Genomic DNA, 13,878 nt, shown 5'->3' with positions numbered 1-13,878 from the left:
GTAATCGAACCAATGTGTGCTGCCAAGTCCATGGGGCCTTCACCAAAGTTTGCAATTCCCTCTTTATTTTCCATGTAAAAAGTGAAAAAACATCGTCTCTTTTTTTAGATGAATGCAACATCCTTCATATCCTCAATGTGTCTTCTGATCTGATTCTTAGCCTGCTCTCTGTCTACTCTATTACTCCCCTTGACCTTTCTATTAAATTTCACTCGCACTGGGATCCTTTCTTGCACAGGTCCTGACCGAAGAGCTAAACATCATAGCTCCTGCCCTGAACTCCCTTTGCAATATCTTGCTTGCCTCGTCATAAGTTCTAAAAATTTAAAAACCAAAAAAGCTGTGGTTGTTTCTCTGCTCAAAAAAACCTTCACCAGGCTCAAAACATCTAGCATCTCTTTGCTACCTTTTTTTCGAATGTCCCACAATATTGTTCTGTAAAAGGGAAAAAGTAGAGGTATATTATGAGACCTTTTATTTGGGTACGGGCAATAGGTGCTTAATTAGCAGCTTCTCTAGAGGATACAGTATTTTGAGTTTGTTGTTTTAGAACTAACTTTTTCATTTAGATAAGAGTTATTCCTTTTAGAAACTTGTCTCTCCAAAGATGGCAATAGCGAACAGTCAAAGCTTACTCCTGGAGGTGATAAAGGTATTGGAATTCAAGCACAGTTTGTCATATTAATCATACCAGACTAGCACTTTACTCAGCTAGCCTAGCTAGGTCTTTTAAAAGTGACTGATTTAGAGCAGGTGGTTCTGGAAAGAAACACCCAAAAATGTGTTATGTTACTAATGGTCCCCCAATATGTAACAAATACCTTATGATATCTGTGTGTGCAAAGTTTATTGCAAAGTGATAAAGGACAGTAGTCCACCCTGCAAGATTTAAGTGCTGTGAGTCCCAAGGAAGGGGCTAGATTCAGATAGGAAAGGCGAACAATTCACAGTTGACTTATGGGCCTATGGCCGTGCCACTTGGTGACAAGATTGGTTATGACTTGGTATATACTGGGTTCCTAGCTTTGGCTGGCTTAACAACTGGTGTACATCCCAAAAGGCTGCTGCAGCCTTATGTTGATGTGCACAGCAGGGCTCGAAAAATCCACTCATAATTGGAAGTAAAATTTGATCAGGTCAAACTATTTTTAGAAACTACTAGTCCCAGCTGGCAAGTGAATTTAGGCTGGAAATGAGCAGGTATTCCGATCATGCAGAAAGTGAATGAGCAATAAAGACGCCATTAAATCTTGTTTCATCTCGACATATTTGCTGTCTATTCAAGGAAAAAGGTCAAATGTCAGTTCTCCTTTTTAGGTCTCGCCTGGCTATCGCGTAAGCGATCGCTCAGCGAGACTTATGTAGGGGCTTCCGAAAATGCTCCCAAAGGCTTCCCAGGCGGATCGGGTGGCGGTTACGCGCACAACCACGCGCATTCCATTTGCCACCAGCTACTTCCTGCGCGTGCCCCGCCTCACGCATTCAGAGAGATTTAGTAAGGGGCACAAGACCTTAGGAATGCGGTTTATGGCCAGTGCATGTGAGGCATTCAAACGTGAAGCTGGCATCTGGCATCGGACTTGAAAGCAGCAGACTGCTTTCGCCAGCGCGTGCTTGGCCTCACTTCCTGCATTCCCTCTTACAACAATTAACTTTCGTTATAACTCACACCCGATATGCTCGTTCCCTCCCACCCTTCCTTTGATGTCCGCTTTTCTTGTTGTTTACAAACCACGCCGCACACTGCCACACGCCGCACACTGCACACTGCCGCACGCCACACACTGCTGCACGCCGCACACTGCTGCACGCCGCACACTGCTGCACGCCGCACACTGCTGCACGCCGCACACTGCTGCACGCCGCACACTGCTGCACGCCGCACACTGCTGCACGCCGCACGCCACACACTGCTGCATTACTCACTGCTGCATGCTGCACGCCACACACTGCTGCACGCCACACACTGCTGCACGCCACACACTGCTGCACGCCACACACTGCTGCACGCCACACACTGCTGCACACTGCTGCATTACTCACTGATGCATGCTGCACGACACTGCTGCACGCCACACACTGCTGCACGCCACACACTGCTGCACGCCACACACTGCTGCACGCTGCTGCATTATTCACTGCTGCATGCTGCACGACACTGCTGCACGCCGCACACTGCTGCACGCCGCACACTGCTGCACGCCACAGTGCTGCATGCCTCACACTGTTACACGAAACACTGCTGCACGCCGCACACTGCTGCACGTCGCACACTGCTGCACGTCGCACACTGCTGCACACTGCTGCATTACTCACTGCTGCATGCTGCACGACACTGCTGCACGCCGCACACTGCTGCACGCCGCACACTGCTGCACACTGCTGCATTACTCACTGCTGCATGCTGCACGACACTGCTGCACGCCGCACACTGCTGCATGCCGCACAGTGCTGCACGAAACACTGCCGCACACTACCGCACGCCGCACACTACCGCACGCCGCACACTGCCGCATTTCACACTGCTGCACGCCACACACTGCTGCACGCCACACACTGCTGCACGCCACACACTGCTGCATTACTCACTGCTGCATTACTCACTGCTGCATTACTCACTGCTGCATGCTGCACGACACTGCTGCACGCCGCACACTGCTGCACGCCGCACACTGCTGCACGCCGCACACTGCTGCACGCCGCACACTGCTGCACGCCACAGTGCTGCACGCCACAGTGCTGCACGCCACAGTGCTGCACGCCACAGTGCTGCACGGCTAACACTGCTACACGAAACACTGCTGCACGCCACACACTGCTGCACACCGCACACTGCCGCTGCGCACACTGCTGCATTACACTGCTGCACGCCGCACACTGCCGCTGCGCACACTGCTGCATTACACACTGCTGCACGCCGCACACTGCTGCACGCCGCACAATGCTACACGGAACACTGCTGCACGCCACACACTGCTGCACGCCACACACTGCTGCACGCCACACACTGCTGCACGCCACACACTGCTGCATTACTCACTGCTGCATGCTGCACGACACTGCTGCACGCCGCACGACACTGCACGCCACACAGTGCTGCATGCCTCACTCTGCTACATGAAACACTGCTGCACGCCACACACTGCTGCACGCCACACACTGCTGCACGCCACACACTGCTGCACGCCACACACTGCTTTTATGCGAGTTTATGCTACTGACATTGTAAATGACAATGCCTTTTATTTGTTTTAAAACCAAAACATAAATAAAAGGCATTGTAATTTTACAATGCCAATAGCTCAAACTCTTATAAATGCAAGACCTATTGCATTGCAAATGCTTGTTATTAACTGCTGCTTGGAAAATTGAGTTTATTTCTCTCTCTTACCAGCGCTAGAGGTTTTTGTCAAGTAAGCTGACTTAAAAAGTCAGTTATTTTTCTCTAACACATAACATTTAAATAAATAGCCTGTTTATTATTACAAATATTTCAAAATAGATCAGGAATTATAAAAGCAATTTTTTTGTAATTAAAAAGTGTGATGCAAACAAAGAGTTAAATAGGAGCAAAACAAACCAGAAACCTTTACTTTGTGATATGCAAATGACACGTTTGCAGAAACTCCATTTCCAAACATTACTGTCTGCATACTATATAGTTTTATCATTAAAACCGCATGTCAGTGGGAAATGTTGTGGCCATTTCAAGGTAAAATCTACTGATTACAAATGACAGTGTGCTACCACTTCATACTTTAATTAGGTATTTATTAAAAGTGATCGTTTTAAAACACAATTTGAAAAAAATTCCTGCCCCCGCCCTGATGACAATGCTGTTAATGAACTAAGAGGTAAGTCAGGTCATGTGTATCCTGTGGCTAGATTTGTATTATATATGGAATAAAGTTTAGTCTATTAAATCAAACAAGAGTTTTTGTACAGCAGACATGCTGAACTCGCACATTTGAAGGTGCTCTCATATGTGCTAATCAAGAAAATGGCGACTCAAGGAATTAAAATAGTTGCTCTCGTTCACATCATTTGATACCAGTTTCTGGTCAAGAGCATTACAAATAGGTCAAGTAGATTATTTAATTCACTAGACCTGCAGGTCCAGTGACATTTATATGATTTTTCGAGGCCTGCACAGAGTCAGTCTAACGGTGCTCGCAAAGACAGTCAGCTTATTGTCACGTGCCGAGCAACAATGGTTTGGCCTGGACAAGCGCAGTATGATCTGTGCTTGCTCCTACAACAAAGAATTCCAAACCTAAGGGAGTGACAGTGAGGCCTGAGGAATGGGACACTTTTCAGGAGCACAGTTAGAACTTGCCTTGAGATAGGAGCTGCGGAGAAGGAGGGCAGCTGAGAAGCGATGGGGCATTCCATAGAGCGCATCAATTCACATGAAGTGATCTGTCAAACACTGAGGCTATGCGAGTAGACAGCCAGCAGGTTCCAGAAGGCAAATCTTGCAATGGAGGTTTATGACCAAAAGTGTTTGGTTAGGTACTTGGGGAGTGACTGAAGTGAGTTGTGGATGATGGAAATGGACTTGCATTCAATTCTCTCTTTAACGAAGATCCAATTGATTTACCCGAATGCAGGTGCAATTTGATTATTACCTCTTAAGCTAAATATGATGTGAGTGGCATAGTTCGGGACTCTTTCAATTTGGCAAGTGTCGTCTCAGATATTAGACGTGACTTTTTTTAACTGCAAGTCTCTGATATTAGTGTAAGCATTATTTTGCAATTCAAGCACCACCTCCCCCAACCTACCTATTCCACGTTGCTGCATTTAATTTCCATATAGTTGTAAACTCCACACTCTACTGTATTAAATACTTCTTGTTTTGCTGCTTTAATGCATCTCTAATGACTGAATCCCAGTATAGCTTAAGCAGTCTATTTTTCCAGGTCACAAACTGTTTTTCCTTTTTAGCCAGCTCTTATGTATAGCTTTAAGTTAGTTCAATTCTTTGAATGTTAACAAGCATTTGCAAAGCCAACAAGTCTTGCATAAGCAGGAGAACTACTGGCTTTGCCAATGTGTTTTAGCCCTGTTGTACACCATTGTGGCTGCTGTTCAATATAGCTTAAAGTTAGTGTCGTAGAGGGGAGCGGCACAGAGGGGAGCGGCACAGAGGGGAGCGGCACAGAGGGGAGCGGCACAGAGGGGAGTAGGAGTAAAGTGGCATAGAGTGAAGGGCTGTAGATAGGAGTGGAATGGAATAGAGTGTTTTAGAGTGGATTGGTGTAAACAGTGGTGTAACATAAAACAATGCCCTCCCCCTGCAGAATGGGAACAGCGGGGGCCCCCCTGAATGGTTGGGCGCCACCTTCACTGCAGGGGCCTGCTCGGTAAAGCACAGTGGCTTTCCTGAGCGTTTAACTATTTCTTAGTCTGTGCCATTGCACGCTTTCTGCAAAGCATGCAATGGAATGGATTAGAGGGTGTGGGGGCCCCCTCAAAACAAGAAACCCTGCCCCCACGTATAGTGGAGTTAGGTAGACTGTCATGGAGTAAGTGTTGTAGAATGGGGTGGCGTGGACTTGAATGTCATAGAGCGGAATTTCAAAGAGTGGAGTGGCACAGAGTGGAGGAGGTTGTTGGAGACTGGAATGGAGTAGAGTGTCGTAAAGTGAAGTGGCATAGAGTAGAAGAGAGTGTTGTGGAGTAGATCAGAGTACCAGAGTGGCATAGAGTGTCATAGTGGAGCAGAAAGGGCTAGAGTGGAGTGGTGTAAAGTGTTGTAGACTGGAATAGAGTGGAGTGGCGCAGAGTATTGTAGAGTGGATTAGTGTTGTAGAGTGGAGTGGCAGTGTTGTGGAGAGGTTTAGACTGGAGTAGATATCCTAGAGAAGTGTGACAGAATGGAGCATCACAGACTGGAGCAGCATAGACTGGAGCGGCACAAGTGTGTTGCAGTGTCAGAGTGTAAAAAGAACAGATGATGGATGGAATGCAGAACAAATCGAACATTCACCCCCAGTCACAGATCTGGGTTAAATCCATTGGTTTTTTTTCACACCACGCCATTCCAGTTTAGACCCAGCAATAAGCAAATCAGTCTTGACCCGGCTCCCATGGGAACAGTCTAGCCCGAACAGCCAAGCCAGGTCCTCCCTGAACCAGAAACAAGAATCCTGGGACCGGTTTCAGAGTATCACCCCATATCAGCCAGACTAGCTTGAATCTGGTGGCATAGCGAGCACGAGACCCACATCTGGGCATACCCTTCCCACATAGGGCGACAAATGCAAAAATAACAGATGATGGATGTACTGCCAAACAAATCAAGCATTCACCCACATTTACAGATTTGGGTTAAATTCATTGTTTTTTTTACATGCCATTCCAGTTTAGACCCAGCCATTTTTTAATCAATCTTCTAGACCCTGCTCCCAATGGGAACAGTCTTGCCCGAAATGCTAGGCCAGGTCCCCTCTGGACCAGAAACAAGCATGGTTTTAACCCAGATCTCTTGACTAAGTGTGAAGGTTTAATTTGTTCCGCATCCTGTCCATCATTTGTGTGTAGAGTGGAGCCACGCAGAGTGGTGTAAAGTGACATGGAGTGGAGCCGAGTGAAGTGTTGTGGAGTAGCATACATTGCAGTGGCATTATGTGGCACAGAGTGGAGTAGAGTGTTGTAAACTGAAGTACAATAGAGCAGAGTGGAGTGGCATAAGAGTATCAGAGTGGAGTGGCGTGCCAGAGTGAAATGGCTTAGAGTGGAGTAGTGTTGTGGAGTGGCATAGAGTGGCATAGCGAAGTAGATATCGTAGGGTGGAGTAGATATCGTACAATGGAGTAGAGTGTTGTAAAGTGAAGTGGAATGGAGCGGCATAGAGTGGAGGGGTGTAGAGCGGCATAGAGTGGAGGGGTGTAGAGCGGCGTAGAGTGGAGTATACATGGTGTGGTAGCGCACTGCTACTACAGACAATACATTTTTAGGAGAAATGACCATTACATTTGCAGACATACAGTTTTACTGATAAAACTATACAGCAAACAATGTGTGGCAATTGGCATCACCTGGTGTACTGATTTGTTTTGATCCTACTAAAATATTTGTTTTCACCACACTTCAGAGTTACAAATAAAATGTGCTTAATTTAGGCTTTCCTTATTGTGATATAGTCTGAAATATTTTTACAGTTAATTTACTTGCATTTAAATGTTTAAATGTTTGTGTGTGCTATAAAAAATAACATCCTAAAGTCATTACTTTAACATCCACAGCAAGATAGTCACATAAATCCTCTCACTTTGCAGTCAGAGAAATAAGTATTCACCAAGCTCCCTGGAAGACGGAGCCCAACATTTGACCTGTGTCTTTGCACAGCAAATGTGACAAGATAAAAACACATTTTAAAAGGACTATGTATTGCTTATTCGCTTCTCAACTTCAGTATGGCTATTTTTAGGGGGTGCTTCAGCAACCCCCACTCGCCTACTTCCAATACCTATCTATGGCATGGGCCTGAAATTGAGAGAGAAATGTTTAAGTTAAGCTATCAATGAATAACACAGTCTAAAATAAACAAGCTTGCAGACAGAACATAGCTCTTTACAGGCATGCAAGAGTGATGTGCTGGCAGAGATGTGTAGAATTAGGCAAGCAAAAAGACACAAGACAGGAAACCTTTCCAAAGAAATACGTTTACTGCTGTGAACTAGCATACAGGAGACATCTGAAAACACATGCACTCTCCTTGAGTGCCTCACGAAAAAGAAAAAGTAAGCGAGCATTTGTAGAAGAATACGAGACCGTTAGAGAGGTGGCAAACAGGCTATGCTCCACGGGTTGGACAAAGATGCTGGAAAGCTTAAAACAAATAAAGCCAGTAAATAGAAAGCAAGCAAATACCAAGCCAATGGTAAGCAATGGGTGTAATACATTTCTAGGGAAGTTTTTTTGCATGTCCCCAATATGTCTTTGCAACCAGTCAGCTGTGCTCTCTGGCAGGATTCAACTTAAAAGTAGAGTTTGATCGTAATTGCTGTGTTTAAGCAATCAGTGTACAGCTGCGGTTCAGCCTTTGGTGCTTCTGACTGCATATATATTATCCACCCCAACTGTGTGTGACCATTGTTCTGTCTCCTCTTCTTATCTTTTGGAATCTGTGCTCTCTGTTGGTTGCTGCTGCTTTTGCAGGTCTCTCACCTAATCTAGCATGTATCTTTTGTGATAATCCTCCATGTCTGCTGAAAAACAAATGCTTTACCTTCAACGTCACTAACGTAAAGGGAAGGCTAGGGAGTCACTTGAGCCCCCACTGCATAGTTCTGGGCCAATCTGTCTTGGAATTTAAATCATTCCCTAATATGGAAATAATTAATATACACTGTAGTAATTATATTAGTTTTGGAAAGACCTAGGCCTATCTTTCAGCCCGTTTGATTAATGTAATGTATTTCCACGTAATACAGCTTTAATGTTTGGAGTAGAACAGCGCAGAGTAGCGTAATGTAGGGTGCAGAGATTTAAAGTGTCAGAGGGAGGTGGCTTGGAGTAGTGTTGTGGAGTGGCGTAGAGTGTGGTAGCAAAGAGTGGAGTAGATATCGTAGAGTGAAGTGTGTGTCACACACCATAATTTGGGTTGGCCTGGACTAGAAGGCAATCATGCAGTGACTGAGGAACTGGTCTGATAGGTCAATGTGTGGGCTGTTTGGGGTACTGTATTATGGTCTGGAGGGTCGGTTTGTACTGTCGATTTCCCCGATATTGACATAACATGCGTATTTGGGCGCACGTTCACTCAGGAGGTATCTTGGCGCTGAATAACATATGTTAACACGACCATTTCCTGTGACAAGCACAAATGCATGCAGTCTCCCATATCATGCAAATGTGGGAGCGTTTTTTTTGTTGCTATCGGATTAGTTAATGGGGTCACTTTTACTTCGGTGCCTGCGCCCGTTTTCTGTTCCAGTTCGCGGCCCTCATGATAACATTTAAAGTTTTGTCAAGTACGACATATAATTACTATAGTATCAGTTCGAAGCGAAGAGCTCTTGCTTTTCGCAATTTAGATTCAGGCAGTGACTTCCTTCAACAATTTGCATAGGTATTCTAGGCACTCCTTAACACTTGTCTTCCTTCGAAAACATTAGACTGGCATAAACTCTACCTGAGCCCTTAGCATTATTGCCCTACCAGCCCTCCCTCTACACATGCAAACTCCTAGGAGGTCCTCCGTAGGTTGGCAGCGCTATTTGTATAATAAAACATAATAAATATATTACGGGACTCGTGTCCCTAGATGCCCACATCACCTCTCTGCGTTGGGACAAGTGAAGAGCGGAGGATACGGGCCGCACTCGAGCCCCGACAGGAGGCCATGACCCACTAGGGCCTCGCAGTTGCGTAACGTCGACCCCCAGGTAGTTCTCTCCTGGCCACCCGTAGTGACGCGCAGTTCCCCTCCGCTGTCCCTTGAGCCAGCCCAGGAGCAACAGACCTGGCCTGTCAGCTGTATGGCGTCAGGCCCTACGTCACTCCACCATCAGGACGCACGAAAGAGGCCCGTGCGTCAAGGCCATAGCAAACCAGGGGTGAAGAGAAATGCGGCTTTATTGTACCTTGGTGAAGCGTGGTAGCCACCTTGAAATAATTTATATTCATCTGTATGTTAAGGGTATGGGGACAGAAATGTCACTAATTAAAATGGGTCATTACTACTGTCCAGATCATTTCACTATTTAGTTTATGACGTTAGTTTCATTTTTAATTTCTACACTTTAAATATGGACCCCATTTTCACAGTTTTACAAACTCGTGCATGATAAATATCTATGACACTAATAGTATGTCCGACACGTTGTTTTACATTTGAATTTCCTTCGAGTGGCGGTTACGAAGCCTGCTCAATAATATCATTCTCAAATGGCCGCCGCTTTTGTTTTGTATTGAAGAACTTGTGTAATGTAGTCCTCCTTTGGTTTCCGCAGCAGTCAAAACATTCCGCCCCCTCCCCGCAGTCCATGCACATAAACAGGGACCGGGGAACTATGTACGGAACATCTGGACTATCACTTCCGGATCGTGAAGAATTTTTCTTCCGGGTATTAAGCCTGTCTCGCTCATGGGAGTCATATTTTCTAACCAATTGCAGTTTTTGTGTTACGCATGTCCTCTTAGTAACGCCTCTTCGTTTGGCAATCCGTATTAGCTATCTTTCTGATTGCTCCGCAGTGCCTTGCTAATTGGTTGGAGTCCTATACATGGTGAAGGGGAAGCTTTTGGAGGAGAACGCAAAACTGCCAAAAGAAGGCAATCCGGCTATTAGCTTCGGTGTCAGGAGGTGGGAGGTAAGGCTTGTGTCCTGGAACCTCCTTTTTGATACGGTAAATATTCGTGTTACTGTGAAACCGGGCGACAGGTGTAATAAATGGTGTTAATGGGGAAATGAAAACTGAAACGGGGAAAGGATGTTTACAAACTGGGTTAGCTACCTCTGAAGTGAAGCATTAACTAAATCTCTGAAGGTAGAATACATGGAACTATTTAAATTAATCGGTTGGCTTTTGAGAGCGCCAAAGGTTTATACATTTAATAACGCTGAGAGCACATGACAAATTGGCAGTAGCATCGGAAGCTTAAGTCGCTCTGAGAACAGTTATTCAAAGAGAATCATGATTGCCAAGTCAGTGTTCAGTATGCTTCTATATGACATGTCACACTTGCAATGCTTCTCTGTGATATTTCTCTTTAAGTGACTCTTTTTTTGTGAGTGGAACAATTCGTTGCGTATATGAGACGCTACCTTTTATGCATTATATTGTTTTATAAAGAGACATAAAAAGTTATAACGCACCTGTTGCTTTTGTCATTCTCTAATTTGTTTAAATTTTTAACATGAAATTGCTGAAAACATTTGAGGGGGGGCAATACACTATATACAAGGAGCATAACCTTCTTGTTCTTCTTCCTCATTCGTGTACTTAATGGTTGAGAGATCATCTTTGCACATAAATGCCAAGTTATTTATCAGTAAATCGAATTATTTTTGAGGATTACCCAAACTAAACTGGCCTTCACGACCAACCTATCTCAAAACACGTGTAACCGCACACTAGTCATGCTTAGTCTTTTTTTTAATTCGTGCACAAAAGACGTCTTAAATTTATGTGGCAAACAATGCATTTAACACATTTTACCCCAAAAGATTTTTCCTTTGCTGTATACAAATTTTGGTAGTGCTTAATGAAGCTCAATTGCTGTTCTAACAGTTTGAGACAAAGGGGGCCCTTGTGCATCATCCCAAGAGGTTGCCACCCCTCTAGTGGACATTTACTGTATTCCTTCAGGTAAGGGTACATTAGACAGAGAATATGCCAGCACAATAGGTGTCGTAATACAGCAACTCAAAGTAAGGTTAGAAAGCTTTAGATCCTAGTTAACACCACCAACCTTTACAGCTTACTTTGATTTCCCATACCCCTCACAGCACTGAAGGTAAATAGCATCTGTTCCTCCTCCTTAGAAAAAGGAGGTGGAAAAACACAGGCAATAAGATTTCTTGCTCCCTGTGCATCTTCAAATCTACCTTGGGAAGACAAGCTTGATTATGTCTAAACAAAACCCCAGGTTCGAGGATTTTCAGAAATGGTGGTTTACATATTAAGGCTCTAAATTCGTCAATCCATGTAGCCAAAGCAATGGCCTCTAAAATGCACCTTTAGTGATAAACATTTTAGATCATTGGCTATTAATGGCTTAAAAAGCACACCCTGCAAGGCTGTCATGACTTGCGGCAGATTCCACAGTGGAGCTGTAGGTCTAGGCCTCGAAGTAGCTACATTTTCCAGTAGTCTGACCACTAAATCAAATCCTTGCTAGAAGTACCCCATGGCTCTCTAAACTCTCTAATGGCTGCCCACTGAGCTCTTAAAATAGTCAAAGCAAACTGTTTTTGGAACCCGCTTAGCAGGAACTGTAGGGTGAAGGGAATTTCACATTCTACTGGAGATGGGGATCTAGAAAAACACCATCCTGAAAATTTCTCTAGTGTTTGGAGTAGGACTTCAAAGTGGAGGGGTCTCTGGAAACCTTGATGATTTCTGATAAGTTTTCTGGTACCACTCTCCTTTGAAGCCCGATCCTCTTAATCTCCAAACAGACTTGGCTAACTTCTGCAGTGCAAGGCAACCACGTAACCTGAGAGGATGTGGAGGCAACATAAATCTCTAATGGGGAAGAAAGTCCATAGTATTTTGAAGAAGAAATCAAGAGCGTTGGGGCCAAAATGAGATTACCACTCTCACCTCTGCTGTTACCCTCTAAACCCTTATGAGTAGACAAGGGATGTGTGGAGTAGATGGGAATTGATATAAAAGCTGACGAGGCGAAGGTGTAGAAAGAGCACTTGCTCCTCATTACTCTGGATATTGCTTCTTGAGTGTCTTCACAGGAAGCAAACAGTAGTTTGAAGGGTTTCCTGTATCTCTGGCATACTTGGGCAAAAACCTGAGTAGTGAGAGACCGAGTCTGGGATGACATAAAGACTCTGCTCAGTTTGTCTGCCAGTACATTCTCTCTCTACATGAGATAAATTCCCTTCAGTGAAACGGAAATGATTCTCTGCCTGTACCCCACTCATCCACCTACTGGATAATCACATGATGATGTTCGATGTCCTTGAAATCTATCAGCACCTGAACAATTTCAGATAATTCTCTTCAATGTTATGACCTGAGGCTGGCCTTTGTTGACCACCTTTCCTGAGTCTTATTGATCACATTTCCTGAGTCTTATTGATCACCTTTCCTGAGTCTTATTGATAAACACCGTTGTGCCCATCCTCTGGAGCTGGTATCTGTTGTGTTTATTTTCTCTCGAGTGGACTATAAGTGAAACCCTTGCTCAAAGACTCTGGCTTTAGCCTCCATTGTAGTTGTCTTTTGATCATATTTGGTACTGGAAACTCCTAATTATTCTTTATTGAAGAAGGTTCCTAGTATTTCGGTATGTGTGACAAGAGTGGGCTCATATGAATTTTTGTCCATGTACTAGAGTATACAAGACTATATGTGTCCTGTACCTTCAGCTGCAATCGTGCTTGCGCTGTTGCTCAGGATAACAGAGATAAGCATCACTCCTAATCTTGCCGCTCTCTTCTACAGCAGAAAGACCATGCCAATGTCCATCCTGAAACGTGCTCCGATAAATACTGTCCAGGGAAGGATCTAGCCTGTATTTTTCCAGAGTGATCATTACACTGTGACGTTGTAGACAGCCTTTCATTACACTGCATCCCTTCATCACCTTCTCCTTTGAGCATGGAGGATCCAATTGTCCAGGGATGGAACAATATTCCAGCCCTGCAGATTGAATTGTGCCACCAAGGAGGCCATCATTTTTAGGTCGAGGACTACCGGTCTGCCGAAAGGCAGAACCGGAAGTCGGAGATTTAATGACTTGGAGAAGAGGGGCTTGAACCAGCCCCTCTTCTCCCCTGTTCTCCATTGGCTTGCCTCGTAAATGCTGGCCAGCCACTGGAGAAGAGGTCAGTCACTCTGATTAGGCCCCGTCCTTTTCGGATCGGGGGGCGTGTTTTTTGCAGAAAGTCTCTTTATCTCCTCTAGCCAATGGCTGGAGGAGAGAAAAGACAAACACGCCCCCGAATCCGAAATTGCCGCTGCCTTTCTCCGAGGCATTTCTGCTCTGCCTCGGAGAAAGGCAGTCGTGTGCTCGTCCGCTCCCCCTTCGTCCGGTTGTTGCTCTGGTCTGCTCACCTCTCCTCACCCTGTCCTGGTTTTGCGCTGGAATGGCTCTGCGGGAGTTGTAAAGGCAGTGTGCTCTCTCGGCTGCAGATGGCCCGTGTGCATGCGGTGGGTGTGGTGCCCTGGTACATGAAATACTCAG

General features: G+C 45.1%; 2 protein-coding genes across 7 annotated transcripts in view; one reads left to right on the top strand and one right to left on the bottom strand.

Moving 5' to 3' along the window:
- Positions 1–9,539, bottom strand: part of CLPX (caseinolytic mitochondrial matrix peptidase chaperone subunit X) — a 550,543-nt gene extending 541,004 nt beyond the window's left edge. The window contains exon 1 of one of the 2 annotated variants that reach the window (XM_085644564.1): positions 9,288–9,539. In XM_085644564.1, the coding sequence (XP_085500690.1) occupies positions 9,288–9,354 (67 nt within the window). In that variant the 5' untranslated portion in view covers positions 9,355–9,539. The remainder of the gene's footprint in view (positions 1–9,287) is intronic. The other variant, XM_085644563.1, reaches the window with a different exon arrangement.
- Positions 9,540–10,028: 489 nt separating this feature from the next.
- The window catches only part of SPG21 (SPG21 abhydrolase domain containing, maspardin), a 339,779-nt gene continuing 335,929 nt past the window's right edge, over positions 10,029–13,878 (top strand). The window contains exons 1-2 of one of the 5 annotated variants that reach the window (XM_085644559.1): positions 10,034–10,076; positions 10,207–10,322. The gene's annotated coding sequence lies outside the window, so the exon portion shown is untranslated. Of the gene's footprint in view, positions 10,359–13,878 lie in introns of all 5 variants that reach the window. The other 4 variants (XM_085644558.1, XM_085644560.1, XM_085644561.1 and 1 more) reach the window with 4 other exon arrangements.

The sequence above is a fragment of the Triturus cristatus genome, chromosome 3_1, assembly GCF_964204655.1.
Source record: "Triturus cristatus chromosome 3_1, aTriCri1.1, whole genome shotgun sequence".
Lineage (NCBI taxonomy): Eukaryota > Metazoa > Chordata > Amphibia > Caudata > Salamandridae > Triturus > Triturus cristatus.
Note: the sequence above shows the minus strand (reverse complement) of the source record. Positions and strands in the feature narration are given on the sequence as shown.